This window comes from Harpegnathos saltator, unplaced genomic scaffold, assembly GCF_003227715.2.
Source record: "Harpegnathos saltator strain DR-91 unplaced genomic scaffold, Hsal_v8.6 scaffold333, whole genome shotgun sequence".
Lineage (NCBI taxonomy): Eukaryota > Metazoa > Arthropoda > Insecta > Hymenoptera > Formicidae > Harpegnathos > Harpegnathos saltator.
This window is the reverse complement of record NW_020230132.1, coordinates 78,427-101,351: the sequence shown is the minus strand read 5'-3', so window position 1 is coordinate 101,351 and position 22,925 is coordinate 78,427. Positions and strand designations below refer to the sequence as shown.

The following is a 22,925-nucleotide window of genomic DNA, read 5'->3' as shown; positions in this document are numbered from 1 at the left end:
TATGTTTAATATAATTGGTGTAGACAACCTCAAAAAAATTGTTGAAAATTTAAAAAAATTTGTTATCCTTATTTTTGTTAAAAAAATTTCTTAATCTTTTTTAGAAAATTATCTCACTGATATTCATAGCATATATTTTTTTAATCAAAATCGATCGAGTCGTTTTCAAGAAAATTGACTTTTTTTATTTTTCTTTCCCCCTCCATATCTCCTAAAAAAAATGAAGATATCAAATTATTATTGAGGGAAATTTTATATCACTTGACGTGAACTTATGGCATGAATTTGAACCCGATATCTGCGGGGGCAGATTTTACATGCTTATTCCGTTAGGTCCTTTGACAGTAACTATGCCTTACTATTTTCTTAAGTATCTTAAGTATCAGCATTGTGCTCAGACAAAAAAATATTTCCTACAGAAGTTGCTGGTTTTTTTATGTAGAATAATATCCCGTAATAAAAAATATAGATTTCCATTCCATTTCCATTTAAAAAAACAAGATTGATCTTCGAATGACCTAGAAAACGTCCTCCAAATAAAAATCTGATAATTCATCAGCCATTCTCTTTCCTCTTTGAAATTATGGAACACGTGTTTTAGCTTTGTTTAATATCTTTCATAGTTTACGAGATAATTAGCTAGAAAGTTTTGAAATGAACACCCTGTATATAAAATGAACGTCATCAGCATGTGACGTCAGCTATTGCAGTACTTAAAATCCCGTTCCGTTTTCTTTGTATTACAGTGCATTCGACAATACATTCGTAAAGACAAAACGCTTGTATCAATGCACTGCGATGACGTCATGTTTGCAGTACTGGCAGTGAATTATGGAACGCAGTTTAAGTTCCTTTTTTTAATTCTTGTTTTTAAAATAAAACAAAAGTCTCTTAGAAACATTATTTCTTCGTATAAAGTATAAAAATTGAGAGATGTAAAATATATATGACATAGAAGATATAAAAAAGTGAAATATAGAAAATAAAAAGTGTAAAATATAGAATATAGAAAAAATAAAAATATAAAATATAGAAAATGCAAGAAGAAGGAGTACGAATAAGTAAATAGAAGAAAAATCCATTTTAAAAATCGTATTCAAAAATATTGTATTAAATAGGTATACCGCAATAAAAGTGACGTATAAAGTAAATAAAAACAGAAAATCTTGTTGAAAACTGCTACATGTGTATAAGCTTAGGGCACTAAAGTGTTTAACTTCATCACTGCATCGAGTTACTCATAACTAGAATCATGAGCGATTCACGGAGATTCATGAGTGTAATGTATGTATAGTAACGAATTTTTTAAGCTGTAAGCTACGCCGTATAACGGAAGAATCATAAGAATGGAGACTACTTTACTTTCTGTTTTCAATATACCTCATTATGCGTTGTGATTAACAACTCAATCTCGTGATTACTTCGCTTGCATAATTATTTGGTTATTCCCACGGTGAACACCTGTTATTGCCTTTTTTTCCTTTCGTCCCTTTGCTTCGTAGCCAGCGTAAATCTGTCAACGCAAAAAGAATCTGATCTCTGTAAAAAATTAAAGAAATCGGCTTTAGAAGAAGAAAATCGGCGAGAGTATGAGAGAGAAGAAAAGAAGGATCTTGCAAGATAGACTTTTTTATCTTTGAAAAATCACACATACGTATGTATGAATTGTAGAAATGTTTGAAACTTCTTTATTTTGGTATGAAAGCTACTTCTTCTACATCATGAATTATCTATTCAATCTCTTTCCTGAAACGAATTGTAGCAACTATAACTAATTACAAAGTGCGATACGGAGAAACGGTAGATAATTTTTCTTTTTTTACGAAAGCGAAAGATCTTCATGTCAAACGTACAGCTTCTACCTAAAAAAATTTTTTTGTTTCATTTTAAATTATTTCAACGGATGAATTGAAAAATTCTTTTTCATAAAAAAACTCGAAAAAATGAATTTGATATATTTAGAATTAAAAATTTGATTTTATATCAAATGTATTTTTTATAATGTACTCAGTGCACAAGTAACTTTGAGTGAAGGCGAACTGTTAACGCAACGTTACAGGACGAGAAACAAAAAAATTATATAGGAATGGCACTTTCGCCGAAATCGGCGACTTCGCGGAGCAGTATTTTCGAGAACTCCGCGATTTCGCAAACGGTTGTATTATAGTCAGCTACGTGGGCAATCGAATGTCTGTGTGCGACCCACGCGCGCGTCATCGCATTTCACGCCAAATCGAGCGTTGGTATTTTCTTTTCGCTGAAAACGAAACATGCATATATATATATATATATATGTTAAATTGTTAAAATTTTCATGGCTTTGAATTTGCGCAAATATATAACATCTTTCTTTTCATTTTTGTAAGAAAAAAATTATTCCATGATCTTTTTATCCGATGCAGAAAACGCGATCCCTTTTGATATAGATATCAAAGTAAATTGCGACAGATTGTACTGAAATATCGAAAAAACCGCCATTGATAATTAAATCAACATTCCTGTCCAGTAGAGCAAAAATCCAATTGGTACATGTTGATTTCACATAAAAGTGTAATATAGGCGTATCCTGGATGTGATATGACGCAGGTGCGCGATGTGTGGATCTATAATAGCCAGCAAAGTATCATCGAGGTTATTCGATAGGCACCCGAGGTCGAGCAAAAGACGATTAGGATATTCTTCGGCTGCTCGCTCGTCCGTTCACTCGCAGGTTCTTAAGGACAACGGTTCTCAGGATGTGCGGTGGAGATGGGTTGGAACAGGAATAGCGAGGATGACGTAAGCGCCCAATGTGCACGCACCGCACACATCACATGTCCATGTCGCACGTACGCATACACCTATACACGATTCCGGACCCGTTCTCATATTAGTCTCACCGTCACGTTGGCGAGAGCATCGGTTCAGTCACCACTGTAAATAACCGAAGAAATCAATATAATTGGCTAGCTGCCCACGATGTTTCCTTCTCACCTGAGGTATTTTCATTTGGAGCTTTTAACTTATTATATCCTGAAAATGCAGATATACATTATGGACTCTGGAACTTACGGTCGGAATTATTGGGTCTATGCATAATTCCGTAGCGAAAATCGAATAAATTTCAAACGCAAAATATTTAGCAAAAAAAAACGATTTCAATCAACTAAATATGTTCCATTCTATTCAATGACTTTCTGCCATCTCTCCACGAGTTTCATTATCCCTCTTTCATAGAAGTCCTTTGTCTTTGCAAAGAAGCCATCCAACTGGTTTTTGAGAACGTTCAGGGAACTGAAGGTTTTATTATTCAAATTGTTCTATAGCGGAACAAGTGATAGTCTGAAGGTGCAAGGTCCGGACTATACAGTGGATGCACCAAACATCCCACCTAAGCCACAATAACTTTTACCGGGTCATCAGAGAAACGTGTGGTCTAACGTTGTCCTGGTGGAACACAACGCCCTTTCTGTTCGTCAATTCGGGCCACTTCTGATCAATTGCTCGTTTTAATTTGGCCAGTTATGAGCAGTACTTGGTCAATCATTTTGTTGGGTGGCAGCAGCTCATAATAGACGATTCCTTTCCAATCTCACCAGATACAGAGGATGACCTTCTTCAGGTGTAATCCAGCCTTTACGACCGTCTGAGCAACCTCTTCGCGCTTCGACCATGATCTTTTTCGACTGACATTGTTATAAACAATTCACTTTTCATCACCAGTGATCATCCGCTTTAAAAATGGTTCGTTTTGATGGCGTTCGAGCAGCAAATCGCAAGCTGAAATTCGGTCCATTAAATTCTTTTCGCTCAGTTCGTGCGGCACCCAAACATCAAGCTTGTTTACCATCCCAAGCTTCTGTAAATGTCTCGAAATAGTTTATTAGTCAATGTTGAGATTATGTCCGATCTCTGTAGTCGTCAAATGCTGGTCGGAGTCGATTAAAGTCTTGATTTGATCGACATCAGTAGTGACTGGCTGACCAGAGCGAAAAGCATCTTGGAGATCAAAATCTCCACAACGAAATTTCGCAAACCACTTCCAATACACACTTTCGCTTACGACATTCTCTCCGTACACGGCGCATATCTTTTTGTGAGTTTGCGACGCGTTTTTGGTTTTTCGGAAATAAAAAAGCGAAATGCACCGAAAATACACCGAAAATTTTTTCTTCCATGTTCAAAATATAATTAAATTTCGTATACATCACGGATCTCGATGAATACTTTCTTAAAATCGGCGCAAATTTCAGCTTTCACTTAATGTACAACACTTCATATGTTTGATACATATGTGAGCGGAAAAACAACTGCGAACGACATCTGTCGGAATTTCACTACGGAATTATGCATAGACCCAATATAATAAGCATGTCGCTTAGTTTGAGCTTGTATCTTCTCGTATCAAGATAAGAATATCATGAAACAGGATATTTTTTAAACAGATTAAACAATTTAAAAAGAAAACCAAACTCCGCTTCGTTGTATGCGGAGAAGATATTATAGATTTTTTTCGTATACATTATTTACAATTTTATTATATTTTTTAATAGCGCAACAGTAAATTGTCAGTAGAATTTATCTTGGGTAAACTTTCATATTAATGTTCTAATTTTCAATATTCAATAACTTTATTTTTAACATACGTTGCTAAAGTCATCCTCTGAGTACGTTCAAAAAGTTTTAGTCTCGTCGTTCATTGTTTATTAAAAGGTTATTAATAAAAAAAGTTTGAAAAACAAGTAATAATTAATTTTAGCATTGAATTATTATATTTCTACATATACTATACGCAGTATATACAGGGTGCTAAATTTCAAACGTAACAGGTAAAAAATCTCGAAAGCTATGAAAGATATTAAAAAAAGCTGAAACATGTTTCATAATTTCGAAGGGAAAAGAGAATGGCATTATCAGTTTTTTATTTGAAGGGCATTTTCAAGGTCATTTAAAGGTCAACTTAATTTTTTAAAATAAAAATGCTTAATATTTAAAATAGAAAGCCCAATTTTTTATTATATCTTCTTTTTCTACCAATTAATTTTAACAACTTTTGTCTGAAACATCTTTTTATTTATCTAATATTTTTGAAATATTTAAGGAAAACTTGGTAACTTTTTCAACATTTAACTTACGATATCTCGCTAGCTATTGTCGAAAGAAAAAATAGTATTAGACTTTTTTACTTTATTTACTATCAAGAATATATTATTATAATAGTGCCTTACTTTTGTTAATTTAATAATTTTGAAATTTCCAAAGGTCGATAAGTTAACAAAAGTTAGGACATTCCATTAGACAAAAATCCATTCGATGTTTGTTATAAAATTGTCCAAATAATCGTCGAAACATATAATCCAATTTAAAAAAGTGATTTGAACCTTAAAATCTCCGAAAAAGATGATCTTAAGAAACAATGTTCCTATTATCATATTTATCCCCTTAAATACCCTTATGGAGAAAACACTCAAATATTGAGTATCTACACTCAATATTGAGTATATATACACTCACATTTGAGAGTAAATTCGAACAATTGAGTATAGACTAGATACTCAATATTTGAATATTTTTTCCGTAAGGATAGTATAATTTTTTAAGATATTTTCTCGTCTTATTAAACGCAACAGAAATATTTTAATAATTAAGCGATCAAAATATATATGAAATACTTTGTATAATATTATTGTATATTATACCATAAAATTGATTTATCGTGAAGTAAGATAAAATTAAATTAATTTAAGTTAGGTTAAGTTAAATCAAATTAAATAAAATCATATATTAAATATAAATTAAATAATAATAAATTAAATATAAATAGATCATTGTGTCAGTTTGTAAAGATCCCCCGCGTACCAAGATTTCAGATAATCTCGTGGAAAGGATAAATTTTTTTCCCAAATTGTTGACGCATTTGGCAATCATTTACGATTGCACATGTGTAAGGAAGGAAAATCTACCCCCTTATTCCACTCAATATGATCTGGTCAAATCGAGACAATGATCTATCTATATTTAATATATTTATAAATAAACCCCAACTCTTCCCCAGGAGGTGAGATACACATGATGTTTTCTCACATTAAAAATAAAGAAAGGATCAAATTAAAGAAGAGTAAGTTAGATTTATGTAAGATGAGGAGCTTTGTCTACTATTATATTACTTCTACATACAAAATATAGGCTTTAGTACTGAAGTTAATTACCATAAATAATAAACAATGAGCGAGGAAGTTAAAACTTTTGAATGTTACTCAGAACGATAACTGTGACATGCGTTACATATATTACGATTCATCTAGATGTTCATCTAGATTATTAACATTAATATGAAGGTTTACCTGATTATTAATCGATTTAGTCGAATTAATCGAATTAATCGATTAGAAAATTATCTCTACTACAAAATTCTATGATAATTTTTATTATAAAATTCTCTGCATATATATAGGATGCTAAATTTTACATGTATCAAGTTAAATATTTCGAAAGCTAGATAATATCGAGGTCCGTTTTTTTTTGGTTGTATTGTTTCGAAGAGAACACATTTTGATAAAAAATTTTAATTTTAGGTGGAGTCGTCAAGGTGAAATAAAAGTCAAATTATTTTTTAAAATAGAATTTTAATTTTTTAAACATCTACGTTTACAGTCCTTATTACGATGAATTTAACGACCTCAAGTTGACTAGAAGTTAAATAATGGAAAATAACTCAGAAAAGGAAAATATAATAAATTAAATAAAACAAAGAAAAAGTAAAATTTCTTAATAAATCTTCAATAAGGACAAAATATCTTAAAAAAAGAAGGGCTTTTCACTGTGAAATGGAGAATTCTGTTAAATTAAGTGTTCAAAATGTCTCCTTACATCTGTGTAAGCCTGCAATTTTCATTGAAAATCATTAAGTACTCTTTATAATTCGTTCGCTGAAATTATTTACTTGAAATTTTACGCTTCACGTATTCGTTGCATCATATTTTCCGTGGTAGTTGGAAAGTTAACGTAAACAATTTCTACTCCAAAAATTCTTTTCCAATTCTACTCTATGAATAATAATCTAGACAGGTCAAATCAGGTTGATCCCAAGACACTGAAACACATTCTTCAACCTTTTTCTCCATTATTTGATCTCTAATCATCTTGGCTATGTAGTCGTTAAATTCATCATAATAAGGGCTACAAACGTTGATGTTCAATAAATTAAAATTCCATTTTAAAAAATAATTTGACTTTTAATTTACCTTAACGCCTTCGCCCGAAATCAAATTCTTTTTTTTTTATCAAAATATGTCGTCTTTGAAACAATACGACCTAAGAAAAAACGGACCTCAATATGATTTAGTTTTTAAAGCAGCTGACCTATTACATTTGGAATTTAGCATCTTGTATATCTTATATTTAGATTATTCATGCTGCAGTTACGTATAAACGGCTCAAAATTACTGACATTAGAATTCGTATGTATTAGTCATAATATGAAGTAAATGATTTCTAAAATTATGTTCTCTGTCGAAATAGCATAACAATAAAATAGTTTAATAATATATAAAAAAAGCACGCTGTATGGTTATGAATAAAACTTATATAGGCACAAAAGCAAGAGAAATATTTGTGCGTTACGACACCGTAAAATTTATTTATTCGTATTACAGCTCAAAAGTAGTTTTATGTTTTATGTTTTGTTCCATACGCACGCCTTTGTAATATAATTAAAATATATATGCGGTATTTTTAAGCGCACAAGAATATATTTTCAGTCGATCGTTAACAATAAACGTTAAAAATGAAAAAGCTCATGAGAATTCGCGCTTCAACACGCGAGAGACTTTGAATACAATTAAACGCTTTGCAGGTGACAGCTCGCCTGAAGCAGACGTTCGTGTCTAGAATCTGAATACGAAATTACGCGCCATTGAACATGCTGCGAAAATCACAACGGCGGTATAGCAATAATGAATTCAGTATTTACCTTCGCGAACTAAAATGTAGCTTCTCGAAAATGCATTAACACCCGCATATTTGCATCACACAATGCAGACACTAAGTGCGTATACAAGAAATAACGTAACTTAGAAATATTAACTCACATAACATATAATTTACAAAAATATCATAGTTAGATTAGCAATATACCAATAATATTACATACTATAATATAATGTTACTGAAATATTACTGATATATTATATTTATATATAATGTTGAAATATTATGGTAATAATACTGATATATTATATTTACATTAATAATATTATATTGCAATATATCATATCCCAAGTAGCAAGATAATGTCAAAAGACGTTTCTATTATGTCTTATGTATATTAAAAACGTCATTGAGACGTCATTTAATGTCACTTGCTACTTTAAACGTTATACATCGCATTGGAATATGAATAAAATATTTCAAGGATAATATATTATTTTGTAATAAGACAAATATATTTTTCATTAATATTATTTAAACATATATATACATATATAAACACTTTACACTGCAATATACATTTGAGTATTATTAATGAAAAATATATTCGTAACATCACAAAATCATACACAGGTGTACATACATACATATAATTAACTTTCACGGAATAAAATGTGGTCAAAATAAATTTATTATGTATGTAGTTTTCAAGTAGGTATAATTGCAGTAGTGGTAAATTTATCGTTATATGGAATTTTTAATTTTTGCGCTAATGTTTTGACAAAGCTATGATTCTATAGATTTGTTTTGCTTGTTATATTATTCCAAGATGTTGTGATTTGCACGGTGTGTTTCTTATAAAACAATATTAACAATAAAGATAACATTTCAATGATAACATTTCAAACCTAATATTAGATTAACTAATATAAAAATAACTCTTATGGAAAAAAGATTCAAATATTGAATGTTTACACTCAATTATTCGAATTTACTCTCAAATATGCGGATATATACTTAATTTTGAGTGTATATACCCACATTTGACAATAAATTCAAACAATTGAGTGTAAACACTTTTTGAATGTTTTTTTTCCGTAAGGGTATGCTATAATTTCACAGTATTATATAGTAATATTACTGTATGACATGTCACTACAACATTATTGTGATATATTATCGTACACACCCTGATAGCACATGTTCTCCTGGGGACATCCTAAGGACGTCCTAAGGATGAAGAAACATCCCCAGGACATCCTCAAGACGTACTCTGGACGTCCTCTGGATATCTATGTTATTAGAGCACACATATAATATTACTATAATACATCACTATAATATTATTATTACCATAATATTACCGTAATATCACTATAATAATGTAGTAATATTTCTACTATATTACGTTGTAATATTGCAATAGAAAGTAATGTTATCTTAATATTACGTGCTATGTGGGAAATTGAAGGAACGGACATTTAACAAACAAAATCATTGAAAAACTAAAATCAATATGATCAAAGCAACAGCGGTGATGAAGAACTAAGACATTTCCAAACTGATTACCAATTTCATAATTAGCAATTCTCTTCGTGAAATAGATATCATTCGTCCACAACATTTCGCGAAATGACAAAACGCGCGATTAAGATTACGAGATTTACGGATTTTAATGTCGCTGTAAATTCGCAAATATGTTTTCTCCGAATGGTCGTAGAAATCGAGAGAATTTGTATTCGCGTAGAAATATGCACTTTTAGGAACATGTTACAGCTCTGTTCCATTCACGCTGCACCGGAGACTAGATCCAAGGTGATTTTGCAGCCGGTACACAAAGTGACCGGATGCACCGGCAATAACGTATCCGCTATCAAATGGTTCTGTCCTTCAATAGTATTTCGCCTAGCAAAAGTCGCGCAGATGATTAGGAACATGATCGGCGTGCCAATATACGTCGACGATCTAATAAGACAAAATGTAGCCTATTATAAAGCAACCACCTTCTAGTGCGAAACACCTCAAGATCAACGTACGACCTCGACAGCGCTCGTTGTGCGAAGCAGCGACACATGAAGGAGTTTTTGCACGGCGTAGCGCGCAGCTATTATAAAACATAATTGCTAAAGTAATCGATGTTACACGGACAAAAAACGCGTTCTTCGCGCTTCTTAGTGGCATCACCATGAATTTAAAGCACGTTAAAGGCTTTCTTGCAGGAAGGCGAACGCAAGCAAATTTTACGTACACGAATATAATTTATCTACGAGATATTTCGATCAATATACATATCACAATATATCAGGAATTTTATAATATCGAAAGTTTAAATATTATTAGTCACTACACTCATACGTAGTATGGGCGCGTGGTAGTCGGATTATCAGGCACAATACATACCTGTAGAAAGTTTTATGTGCGCGTGGGCCAAAGTGCGTGGGTAGACTAGCCTTCAAAGTTCTACGCTGGAAAAAACCAGGATCGTCAAGTGCGTGGGCTTTCAGTAGGAGGACCAAATAAAAAAAGTGTCTGTCATTATACATAACTGTAAGTTAGGTTGATTGGAAAGGTGGTCTCATAAATACCTCTGTTTCGCATAAAATCTGATCGCAAATAGAATTCTGATATGTATTATATTTAACGATATATAAAAGAACTAGCAAGAAAGTAAAAGCAATCGATATGACGGAAGTCATAAGAGTCGTTAATGAGATTTATACGGTTTCTTGAGTTGCGACATAGTATAAACTGTAAAACACAAGATCGTTACATTTGTGAAATAAATACAAAGATTATCATTCTCTTTTATTAATATCTTTTGACTGCGCACAACATAAGTATATACAAAATTGCATAGTAACATGTCACTAACTCTTCTAATCATTTTCCGAATCGCTACCATCATCGCTCTCATCCTCTAACTCTGGCATGGGAAAACGTAATAAAGCTACTATCCCAGTCAACTGATCTAATTCTGAAAACCGAATCATATTTTAATATGATGAGATCGATGAGTATAATTTATGCAATTTTTTGAAAGTTTCCAATGCTCTAAACTTAACAGAGATTATTTACATAAGACTTACGTTCACCCGAAACATGCAGGCTTGAAAATATTTTGATATCGCCACCTGAATCTTTGACATTTTCGACCAATTCCACATATTCCTTCCTTAGCGCAATGTCTTGGCATCTACATATAGAGAATCGTGAAAAATGCGTTGTACAACAGAAATAACACTGAAACGAATAGCAAAGAATTAACAATTACCTAAACAATTTATCTGATATAAGCAAGGTTTCAACTGCTTGAGCGGCAGCAGCTTTCTCAACATGTTTTTTGCCATAAAATGCTCTAGCAGGATCAATCTGTAGAGTGGTATAAAATGCTTCTAGAGCCCTCACTTCTCCTGCTGCTTTAGTGTCAGAAATTCGAGATATTACAGTAGGATCACCCAATACCTCTGTTATAACAATGAATCATATAAATAACACAAAAATAATTGTAAACAATTTGTATTTTGCTAATACTACTGTTTGTTCATGTTTTGCAGATACATATATATTACCTTTCAATGAATGTTTGAAACCCGAACTAGCATGAACTAGCAGAAATTTACTTTTGTTCTCTAAAATAAGTTTATTATCGGACTTAACAGCTTGTTGTATCATATAATCCATAAACTGATCTTTCACAAAACCTGGACTGGCGAGAATAACACATTTCACCAAGTCAAAATTGATGTGTCTTAATATACCCTGCATGATGCTTTCGTAAAATCGTGTCAAGCCCTAAATACATGTCCACAATTAGAAACTCATGTGCTTATCATATAAAATATTTATAGCATTAATACATAACACTTCAAACCTTTTCATGTTGTGAAACATTTCCTTTCCTCTTTCTTGGTATAACTTGATCGATCTTTGCACGAACTATTGTCATGTTGGATGTTATTAAACAAATGTGTGCTATACCTTCCTGCATAATAGCAGCAGCTACATCAGCATTCTAAAAAAAATAAATGTTATCACACTGCAACATACATAATTCAATTTTCTAAAAAATTATTAACCTGTGCAGGATCACAAGCAGTGTCAACTCTTTCCAAAGAGATCGAATCCCATTTAGCTTTGGTAATGACAAACTTTCGATTTTGCTCTACATCAAGTGTATGATATGCTCCTGTCTGTACAAAAGTTAAGAAATTACTATATATTCTGATATTTATATGATATTCTTTTTTATATGAACCTTTTTATATGAACTATCATTTTAAATATCACAAATATCCTAAACTACATAAATACTGTTATTTAATGATACCTTAACATATTTATTTTCTTCCACATTTCTACCTTTAAGTCTTAGAACACAGGCTTGTGTATCAAAGTCGATATTCTCTACACTTATTTTAAGAGTAGTTCTAACTCTATAGCTGTTAGAACTACCGGTTGCAGATTCCATTTGCACTTTCCTATTTAAATATAAAAATATAATTAACAGAAAAATATCAATAAATTAGATACAATTATTAAACAACAAGCTTTTATATATACCTAATAGTAGAACAGCTTACAAAGTCTCCTTCGCTAATGAGATTATAAGCATGCCACATATCCTCTGTATTTTCAGGAACAAGAGCCACACTTCTAGATTTATAAGTTTAAAAATATTAAGTTTATAAAAATTTAAGAAATATGTAGAAATATATATGAAATATATTTACCCTTCTCCATCTTTATCTACATTCCTTGATACTAGCTTCATCTTAACAAATATATTTGTGTCCTATCTATAAAAATATAGACATGTAATACAAGCGAAACACTTACTATATCTGCAAAACTAAAATTTGTAAATTAAAATTACATGTGACCAATGTTTGCCTTGTTTCGATGAAAGTTAGGTTTTATATATAAGTACACTTAAATATATACATATATATATGTATATGCATACACACATATATAGACACATATACATGCATTTGAAAGGCATTTAACATTAATATTTTTTTAATTAAGACATTAATATTTTTATTATGACAAAAAACAATCACTTTGTAAAAGAAAATTTTATATAGGTTAACTCACAACATCTTATATGACACAAAGTATAAGAGTTATAATTAAGTTATAAATTCATTCTTACATTTATTGCACGACTATATTCCTAGAAAAAATATTCGATTCATGTCTTGCTTTTATCCGTAAAATTGCAAAATAAATTATGCCATATGTCAAACATGATCCTCTCGCTTTCGGTTCGACGATTTCATACCCAACATGTGATCAGTAGATAACCTCAAAAATACTTCTTCCAAATGGTGTTTATAGATTTGCTCTTTTTAGTTGAACTATAATTGTATTGAAATCGAAATAGAAGAATGAAAAGAACGCGAGATAATACAATAAAATAACTAACATAAAATTATATTAGTTCTTACGTGCGAAAATATCATCGACCAATTTTGTTCATCTAAGTTTTGACAATAAATTGATCTCAATGTATATTAATGTAACATCGCAGAGAATAAATAAATTTAATATTTAATAATAAATATGAAAACTAGAGATTTCAAGCTTTAAATTGCTTTTTAAACTATTTCGTTATCATCATTTTTGTAGAAATTATAACTTATTGAAATTTGCCTATATATCAACAGGCCTATTCCAAAGTCAGTTTCGGAAACTTTGTTTTTAGTAGAGAGGAACGTGAGAGCGGCCAACACGGCGTTTTCAGCGACACCGATTTTCCGTACTGGGAAAGGACGCCATCTACATCCATTTTGAGAGTAGAACTACGATGCTACATCCACTTCCGGGTTTCGGCGGTAAAACCTGTATGTGGTGGCAATTCGTGCTACATCCATTTTTAGGAGGTTTATGTCCGTGCTACAACCATAATAGCGTACTTGACAAGCACGGTCTCGTACATTGTTACGCGTCATAACATGAATTAACATGTTAACATGTGCAAAAAAAAGAATTGACATTGTGTATGATTAATATCATGAAGAACATACGAAGTGTCCGGTAATTAGCTGCCAACCCGAAGTGTGAGGATAAATTGGATTGAGACAAAATAGATTGGGTTGGGACAAAAAGTCCCACACCGTTTTGCGAGATTCGCAATAATTATCGAGTTATTAATGACAGAAATCTGAGGAGTAAAAGCGCGCCGACATAGATGATTCGAAAAGCATTGCAGCTGCTCAGGGCAACGATCATGAATCTTTTCCCTAACATGAACTAATAAAAAGTGAAAGACTTCTGTGAATCAGAGAAAAATGAAAAATTTTATATGAATTTGTGAAAATCGAAACATTTCACACGACAATTGAGTCGTTCAACATGGCAGTTGCATTCTGGATAATTCTTAATGAATACCAAAGAAATCAAAATGATCAAAATAATAATGTCCGTGTAGTCCGAAGGATATTACGTGACACGCAAAATCCATTTGATATAATATCCAAAGAAAATGTTTCAAAATATGTATGTACGTATCGGAAGATATCAAAGACTATTAATACAGAAAATAGGCCGAATATGCATATGTATATGTCTCTTAGGATTGCGAGACGTGAGAAAATTTAGAATAATTTTTATTTTATAAATATATACACACGTTGGCATTCCTTAAGTTGATAATTCGAAGTTGAAATAATACTAAAATTGCAAACGGAAATATATGTACAGAGTGTTTCACAAATTCCTCGCTCCTAGGAATTCACGAAGACATAAAACGGATTAAGATAAATATAAAATTCCCATACCATTTTGCGATGTGCGCAATAACCGAGCTACATTACAGAAAGCATTACCCAGCTAATTACAGAAATGTAATGAATGAGCACGCGCCGAGATGGTATCGAAAAAGCAACGAAACTGCTCGAGCCAAGAGCGGCCCACATGATCTAACGACAGTTGCCAGCGTACAAGAAGAAGAAGAAGAAAAAGAAGAAGGACAAGCCGCCGACAAAGTAAAACACAAGTAAGCTGGTGAGGCACCCGGGCGAAAGAAATGGGGTTAAGCGACAGAACGACGGCTGACGAGAAATATAATCTAATCGGAAATTTTAAGGTAGCACTCGCTAAATATTTCCGTCGTTATGTCGTCACTGCAAATTCGAGTGTGTTGTTTTCACACGTGTGAGCGTGTAATTAGCTCAAGCTTTCTTCATACGATTTTTGCAAGATTTGAAACGACAAAATTCGTTCCCCAAAAAAGCCTCAGCCAATCGTACGCTCGTATGCGTATAAATAACACATTTGGATTTGTATCTCGAATCTTTCGAAAAAAATCGATACTTGCACTTCCGGTTCTCACAGAGAATGTCTAAAAACCTCCCTCAAACAAGCAGTATCTATGATCTTGAAATTTTCGTGGATCCCGAAACTTGTAAAGCGCAAGTTGGAGGAACAAGAATAGTTTTATTCGCGGTACTTCATTCCAAGATGGTACGTGCGCTGAATATTCTCCACATGCAACATTTTTCGTAGGCACGTCTCGGGACATTTTTTATCAAGCACGAGCGACGAACTTGTGCAAAAAAGAGCTGGAAAACTTTACGAGATGTATTGTTCGGAGAACAGAGGTTATCCGCGGATGTCACTTTCCCCATACTTATCCGCAAAAATAATCGTAATGCGGATTAAACAGCCGCGGAAGCAGCTGCGAAAGGAAAATTCATGCGGTTTTTACGACCTCACTGGTAGCAGGCTTCTTCTCATTTTTATCATCGACGAAAGAAGCACCCCCATTTTAAAGAGCGATTATAAAATGCGCGACTACTTTGTCACACTTATATCATCAACTCCCGCTTCAATTTCCCATCTCCGATAGAGTTTCAACACACGATCAAGCACGAGTTCTGAAGATTCAGTTTCCCCGAAGAAATTAGTCGGGGGACGTTCGCAGCCGCGGTGGAATTTAACGTTCGCGTTCGCAAGGGCCTAACATTTTACTCGTGAAGAGACGCCATCGCCCCTCTTTTTACAACAGTGCGGATGTTTAACTTCTTTATTCCTTATTTTTCGCGACAATGATACCGCAACGATGCCCTAACGAGGCAAGTTCGCCTATAACCAACGTTCCTGTATCTTGAGCCGTAGGAGATATCGAAAATTACATTTTTAAATCGTACTGTTAATATCTCCGCCTCTACTGGGAATTGAAAGTCGAGCTTCATGGTGAGAATAGGGTATATATAGGACTAAATTGTGGTAAAGGCGCGTTCCTATATCTTGAGCAGTTTAGGATATATCGAAGATTATATTGTTAAGGTGTTAATATCTTTGTTTCTACTAGGAATTGAGAGTCGAGCCTTATAGTAAGAATAGAGTATAGATATCACTATATTGTGCCAAAAGCGTGTTCCTGTATCTTGAGCCGTTTAGGAGATATCAAAGGTTAAAGTTTTTAAATTGTACTGTTAGTATCTCCGTTTCTACTAGGAACTGAGAGTCGAGTTTTATGATGAGAATATGGTTGATATAGGACTATATTGTGGCAAAAGCGCGTTCATGTATCTTGAGCCGTTTAGGACATATCGAAGGTTAAAATTTTTAAATTGTACCGTTAATATCTCCGCTTTTACTGGGAATTGAGAATCGAATTTTATGGAGAGAATAGGGTTGATATAGTACTATACTGTAGCAAAAAAGCATGCCTGTAGCTTGAGCCATTTAAGAGATATCGAAGATTAAAGTTTTCCAAATTATACCGTTAATATCTCCGCTTTTACTGGGAATTAAGAGTCGAATATTATGGTGACAGTAGGGATGATATAGGACTATATCATTGCGGCAAAAAAACGTGCCTACATCTTGAGCCGTTTAGGAGATATTGAAAATTAAAGTTTTGCAAATTGTACCGTTAATATCTCCACTTCTACTGGGAATTGAGAGTCGAATTTTATGGTGAAGGTAGGGTTGATATAGGACTATATTGTGGCAAAAAAACGTGCCTGTAGATTAAGCCGTTTAGGAGATATCGAAGGTTAAAATTTTTTAAATTGTACTGTTAATATATCCGTTTCTACGGAATTGAGAGTCGAGTTCTATAGTGAGAATAGGGCTGATACAGGACTATATTGTTGCAAAAAACAGGCCTGTATCTCTAGCCGTTTAGGAGATATCGAAGGTTAAAATCTACTAACTTGTACCGTTGAAGTTTCTGCTTCTACTGGGAATTGAGAGACGAAATTTATGGTGAGAATAGGGCTGATACGGGACTATATTGTTGCAAAAAAACAGGACTGTATCTCTAGCCGTTTAGGAGATATCGAAGGTTAAAGTTTTCCAACTTGTACCGTTGATATCTCCGCTTCTACTGGGAATTGAGAGTCGAAACGTATGGTGAGAGTAGGGCTGATATAGGACTATATTGTTGCAAAAAAACAGGCCTATATCTCTAGCCGTTAAGGAGTTATCAAAGGTTAAAGTTTTCCAACTTGTACCGTTGATATCTCCGCTTCTACTGGGAACCGAGAGTCGAAATTTCTGGTGAGAATAGGGTTTGTGCAGGGCTATACCTTGGCAAAAAGACAGGCTTGTATCTCAAACCGTTTAGGAGATATCGAAGGTTAAAATTTTCCAACTTGTACCGTTGATGTCTCCGCTTCTATTGGGATTTGAATCGAAATTTATGGTGAGAATAGGGCTGATACAGGACTATATTGTTACAAAAAAAAACAGGTCTATATCTCTAGCCGTTCAGGAGTTATCGAAGGTTAAAGTTTTCCAACTTGTACCATCGATATCTCCGCTTCTACTGGGAATTGAGAGTCGAAATTTATGGTGAGAATAGGGTTGATATAGGACTATATTTTGGCAAAAGCACGTTCTTGCCGTCTCTTGAGCCGTTTAGGAGATATCGAAGGTAAAATTTTGAACTTGTACTGTCAGTATATCTTTTTCTATTGCAAATTGAGAGTCGAGCTTTATAGTGAGAATTGGGTATATGTAGTAGTATATTTTGGCAAAGGCGCGTTCCTGTGTCTTGAGCCGTTTAGGAGACAAAGGTGCGTTCATATATTTTTAGCCGTTTAGGAGATATCGAAAGTTACTTTCCGCAAACTTATCCGTAAAAATGATCAAAATGCGGATTAAACAAGCCGCGGGAGCAGCTGCGGAAGGAAAGTCAATGAGATTTTTAGGACTTCAACAGCAGCAAGCTCTAATTTCTTTTCGTCTTTATCACCGATGAAAGAAGCGCCCATTTTTAAGAGCGATCATAAAATACGCGACTACTTTGTCATGTTTATATCATCGACGTCCGCTTCAATCTCCCACCCTCGATAGAGTCTCAACGCACGATCTAGCGCGAGTTATGAAGATTCAGTTTCCGCGAAGAAACTAGTCGGGGGACGTCCACAGCCGCGGTGGAATTTAACGCTCGCGTTCGCAAGAGCCTAACATTCTACTCGCGAAGGGGCGCTATTGCCCCTCTTTTCACAATGGTGCGGATGTTTATCTCCTTTTTTCCTTATTTTCCGCGACGATACCGCGACGAGGTGCTAACGAGTCAAGTTCGTTTATAACCAGCGCTTATGTCAAGAGTGCTTCTCGGGAACATTCCGCTCGAGAGATTAATGCTGCGATAGAAAACGACCGGAGGCCGCTGTGGTTTAAAGTTAAATTGTAGCAACGGCATTGCTATCGGGCAGCTCTGACACGGGCTGCTGGCATCCGTCCATGACGTCTGCCGCGCGCCTTTGCGATTATCGGGAAATTCATAGTTTTTTGGATTGCTCACGCGATTTCAAGTGGCCATAATATATGGCGATAATACATGGCAATATGTGGCAATAATATGTGGCAATAATATATGGCAACAATATACGGCAACAATATATGGCAACAATATATGGCAATAATGTATGGCCATAATACATAGCAATAATTCATGGAATATATTTGTCATTACAAAAGTCAATGCAAATTTGCGGCATGCACAATGTAATAATAAAAGAGCTCTCTGCGAGCATTGAGTCAAACACTCACTGATGATGATATTGGTGATGTCCCGTTGCATCCAACCAGATCAATCAATGTCCGCCCATGTCCGCTGCCACTCTTCATGTCGCGCAGCATCCATCTTGCAGCGCGTCCCACGTTGATTACTACACTTTCACCACACTTCCGCGTCGCGGTCGATAATTGTATAAGAGCGGCGATATTTGTGTCAATTAACGAAAGTTTTACGTCGACATCGTTAGAAACTTTTTACGCGCTGCGAAACGGACTCTAGAAACTCGATCAGCTAGGAGCAAGAACCGTGTGAAAATTTATCAATTCGTCCAACAGATTTTTACGGCGCTTTTCGCAATCGCGTTTGAAAAGTCGCGAAAATGCGGGAGTATCGATATCTACGAGAATATTCGCGAATGCATGCGAGAAAAGATTAGACGATCAGAAACCGGTTGCTCCGAGGGAACGCAAAGAGAGAGAGAGAGAGAGAGAGAGAGAGCGGGGCAAAGTTTTCACGCATAACAGTTCCGTCACGACGAAGCTTACGTTCGCGATACTTTGACGAAATGAGAATTTAAGCTTTCTTTATTACCAGGATAAAAACGCGGATAAAAACGCGTATATTGATAACCGCGGCCGCAATCAAAGGCACACGAGCGAGGATACCTCAAGCTCGGCGTGCGCTGGCGCAATTTCTGCGCGCAGTATACGCTACTCAAGACAATAGGGATCGTGATGAATGGACAATATTGCCAAATAATTCTACAGCCTGTTTTGGAAATAAAAGGAAAATAGCCAATGATATCGGCATTTATGCGTATGAATATATTTTACACGGACAATTGAATATTGTCAAATAATTGTCGTTAAATAATTCTGCAGCCCATTTGAAAAATAAAAATGAAGGAACTAATGACGGTATCGCGTTTGTAAAAATATCTCTTATTCAGATGATTGAACATCAAAAGAGAATCATTCGGTATTTTAAATCTCGTATGTGATGCAAGCTATCGATCAAGTAATCCCCTGATTATTTCGAGCAATGTATTTTATTCAACGTCACAAACACACACATGCAAAATCTATTTGCAATTCGCATTGACTGGAACGATGTTTTATCTCCCATAGTTCCACATCCGTCATGCGGAATTTTGCTTATCTTTTCATTTTGCATTTACTCACCAAAACGACTTGCAGTCAGAGCCGGCTACGTTCCGCTTCAACTCTGTAACAAAAAATTCACATTTGCTCATCAGATTTGACCAACGAGTGCGGGCGAGTAAAAGAGTAGTTTATCCTCTGCGATCCTAATTCAAGTCGAGCCGGAAATTATATCCCAGCTCTAGATCGCCAAAGGTCAAACAGAGGACTATAGTAAATTTGTAAACTTACCTTCAAGCCGACTCTGCTTGGCCCGAACCGAATCCTCCGGTGCGGCATCCGCGTCCGCCGGATTGCTGTTGCTTTCCGCAACAACTGAAACAGAAAAATAATTCTCTCGGTTGATAATCTGCGGTAGAGAGAGAATATCTTGATCGGGACGAATCGAAAATACGGAAATATTTTGATACGGGATTTTTACCTTTATATTTTAGTTCCAACATTGAAAATTTAAATGAGACATGAAGCTTTCAAGAGAGTTGATGAGGAACAAGTTGCAAAGGCAAAGATTGTAAAGAGTTGAACACAGATGTGTAGGAAACTTGTAAACTTTACCTTCCGGCCGACCCTGGTCTGCCCGAACCAGATCCTCCGGTGCAGCATCCGCGTCCGCCGGACTTGCTTCTCGCAACATCTGGAACAAAAATTTAACGTTCCTGGTTGGTAAGCTGCGAAAGAGAAAGAATGTTTGGTCGGGATGAGTGGAGAATATTCGCTACGATTTTTGTTCTTCATTGACATTAATGTCTAGATAGGAGCTCTTGAAAGAGCTGACGAAAAAAAATGATAACAAGAAGCGGAGACAACAGTTGTGTGCTCTCGAAAATACTCTTTTACGAATGGACATTTAAATTTAGATCCCGTAATGAGAGTAAACAGACTTGAAAGAAGCGTTAACTGAAAACAAAAAAGGTCGCAGTCTAAGAAGCGGTATGACGTTGAATATTCTACACAAGACCGGTATACTCATACAGTTGGAAATTATTCAGAATGTTTGATTAAGAACATGATGAATAAGAGATCCGCATTCATGGACCGTTATCCGTCTCTGTCTGGATCAATATCTTTTGTATACAACAACGCAATAAATAGATAGACAGAGATTAATTGCAAATTTATAAAGTGATGATTAGTAGTCGGATGATGACGGATTGTGAATGCCGAGCGCGAAATTCCAACTTCTTTTCCCCGAAAATTCGTCAAACGTCCGCTCTCGTTATCGGAGACCTCCCACATAATAAATGATTCCACATACCTGAAAACGTGACGTATCGCTGCCGGCGTTCTGCTTCCCGACTGTTGAAGTCCTCCGGATTTCACTCGCTCACGCTTCTAATGCCGATACTCGCGATTCGACCGTGCAGTTAATGAATGAGATGCCGACGCGATGCCGATTGAGTATCTCGAGCACCGACGAGATATATTTCTTTTAATTACGAGACGGAAGTGACGAGCGCGTCGCACACGGCTGCTGTTGATGGAATGAGGTCGAATACACGAGGTGCGCGAGTATTATAATACGAAGGGCAAAAAGTGTCGTCGCTCGCGAGCCGATCAACACAATCGGCGCGATATAAACATTGCGGGCCTCGACGACGGTTAAAGCAAGAGAGACTTGCCTTTGAGCGTCTCTTCTTTTCTCGAAGGTTCCAGAACGACGAGGGGAATGCGAGGAGGCCTTTCAACTATACGCGATATTGATGCTCTATTTATTGATTACTAAAAATAAAGAAAATTACTCTGTCAAAGCATCGGACATTTGTTAGCTTTATGTTAATTAAAGAGGAATGTGTACGATTAAAAAATGTGTTAGCAACTAATTGTACAGAGTGTCAAAGTTGTTGTGACGCTGTTTGCGAAGAATAATTAAAGGTCATGATAGCGTTAAAGAGTGGAATTTCATCCCGTGCGAATTTTGTCTCGTTCTTATTTAATGTTAGTCGTGTATAAAATGTCGTATTTAAAAGTATGTTTCGGATTCGTATTTAAAAGTATGTTTCGGATTCACGAGATTTTGTCGTGAATTCTGCTTTGCGAGAATCTCAGATTGGATCGCGGTCCAATACTTTGCAATGCGACGGGAAATAGAATGTGAAAATCTTGTACGCCTCTGAATCCGAAAACAATTAAGAGAAGTGAATACTTTTCAATACGAAAGTTCGCATTTGAAAATTATCGATTGCGATTGAATACAAGGTATATTTGAAATGGATTGAATCCTTATTAATGCGAAGCATTCACCACTGCCATCTCGCATTTAGCGCGGTGAAATTTAATGGGAACTAATACTTTTTAGTCCCTTTCTTCGGATCAGAAAGCAAAATTCAGACGTATGCAAAATGTCAATACTTTTTAATATGTTTCAGTTCGACATTTTATACAGGGAGATTATCCGCTGCGGACAATAACTCTTCTACTTTTCATCTAATATTCAATGATGATAAATAACATTTAATTGCATTCGTTTGGCTTTTTTATTTCGAAAATAAAATATATACCAGGGTAAGATTTTACCCATGACAACATCCACGTGATTTTCTTTGATGCTTTTTTTAAAAGTTCAAATATTTCGTCGACTCGCGGGATATTTATAATCGGAGTCTCGTGACATTAACACGTGCTCCTCCGAGCGGATGGAATGCTCACCGACGGCCACTGTCAGTGCCACGAGCGAATGTCCAGAGCGAACGGGATGCTGAATTCAGAAACAGGACGAAGTGAACGGGACGCGGGCGATACATCATGCGTCTCCATACATGTCAAATTATTTATTATATAAGAGACTTTGATACGGCAATATATATTCGAAGATTTAACATTTAATACGTACTTTTATTTTTTCTACTCCCCTCCCTCCCTGCCCCTGACTCTTTTTA

At 34.9% G+C, this 22,925-nt stretch overlaps 1 protein-coding gene across 2 annotated transcripts; it reads right to left on the bottom strand.

Moving 5' to 3' along the window:
- Window positions 1-10,679: 10,679 nt before the first annotated feature.
- On the bottom strand, window positions 10,680-13,465 carry LOC105184600 (protein pelota). Of its 2 annotated transcripts, none has more exons than XM_011143492.3 (11): window positions 13,359-13,465; window positions 13,064-13,268; window positions 12,639-12,704; window positions 12,469-12,561; window positions 12,236-12,386; window positions 11,985-12,098; window positions 11,780-11,920; window positions 11,478-11,700; window positions 11,180-11,372; window positions 10,995-11,101; window positions 10,680-10,882 (listed from the first exon to the last, which is right to left on the bottom strand). In XM_011143492.3, the coding sequence occupies exons 3-11, from the start codon at window positions 12,677-12,679 to the stop codon at window positions 10,785-10,787; spliced, it is 1,161 nt and encodes a 386-aa protein (XP_011141794.1). In that variant the 5' UTR covers window positions 12,680-12,704; window positions 13,064-13,268; window positions 13,359-13,465; the 3' UTR covers window positions 10,680-10,784. The 2 variants fall into 2 exon arrangements, with proteins under 2 accessions (XP_011141794.1, XP_011141795.1); XM_011143493.3 differs by having other exon boundaries at window positions 12,639-12,700.
- Between the last annotated feature and the right edge of the window lie 9,460 nt (window positions 13,466-22,925).

Coding starts and splice junctions, on each gene's coding strand:
- LOC105184600 (XM_011143492.3), bottom strand. CDS start 12,679: ATGAAGCTAGTATCAAGGAATGTAGATAAAGATGGAGAAGG. Junction 11,373..11,477: donor TTTCAAACATTCATTGAAAG/GTAATATATATG, acceptor TTGTTATAACAG/AGGTATTGGGTGATCCTACT. Junction 11,102..11,179: donor ATATCAGATAAATTGTTTAG/GTAATTGTTAAT, acceptor CTCTATATGTAG/ATGCCAAGACATTGCGCTAA.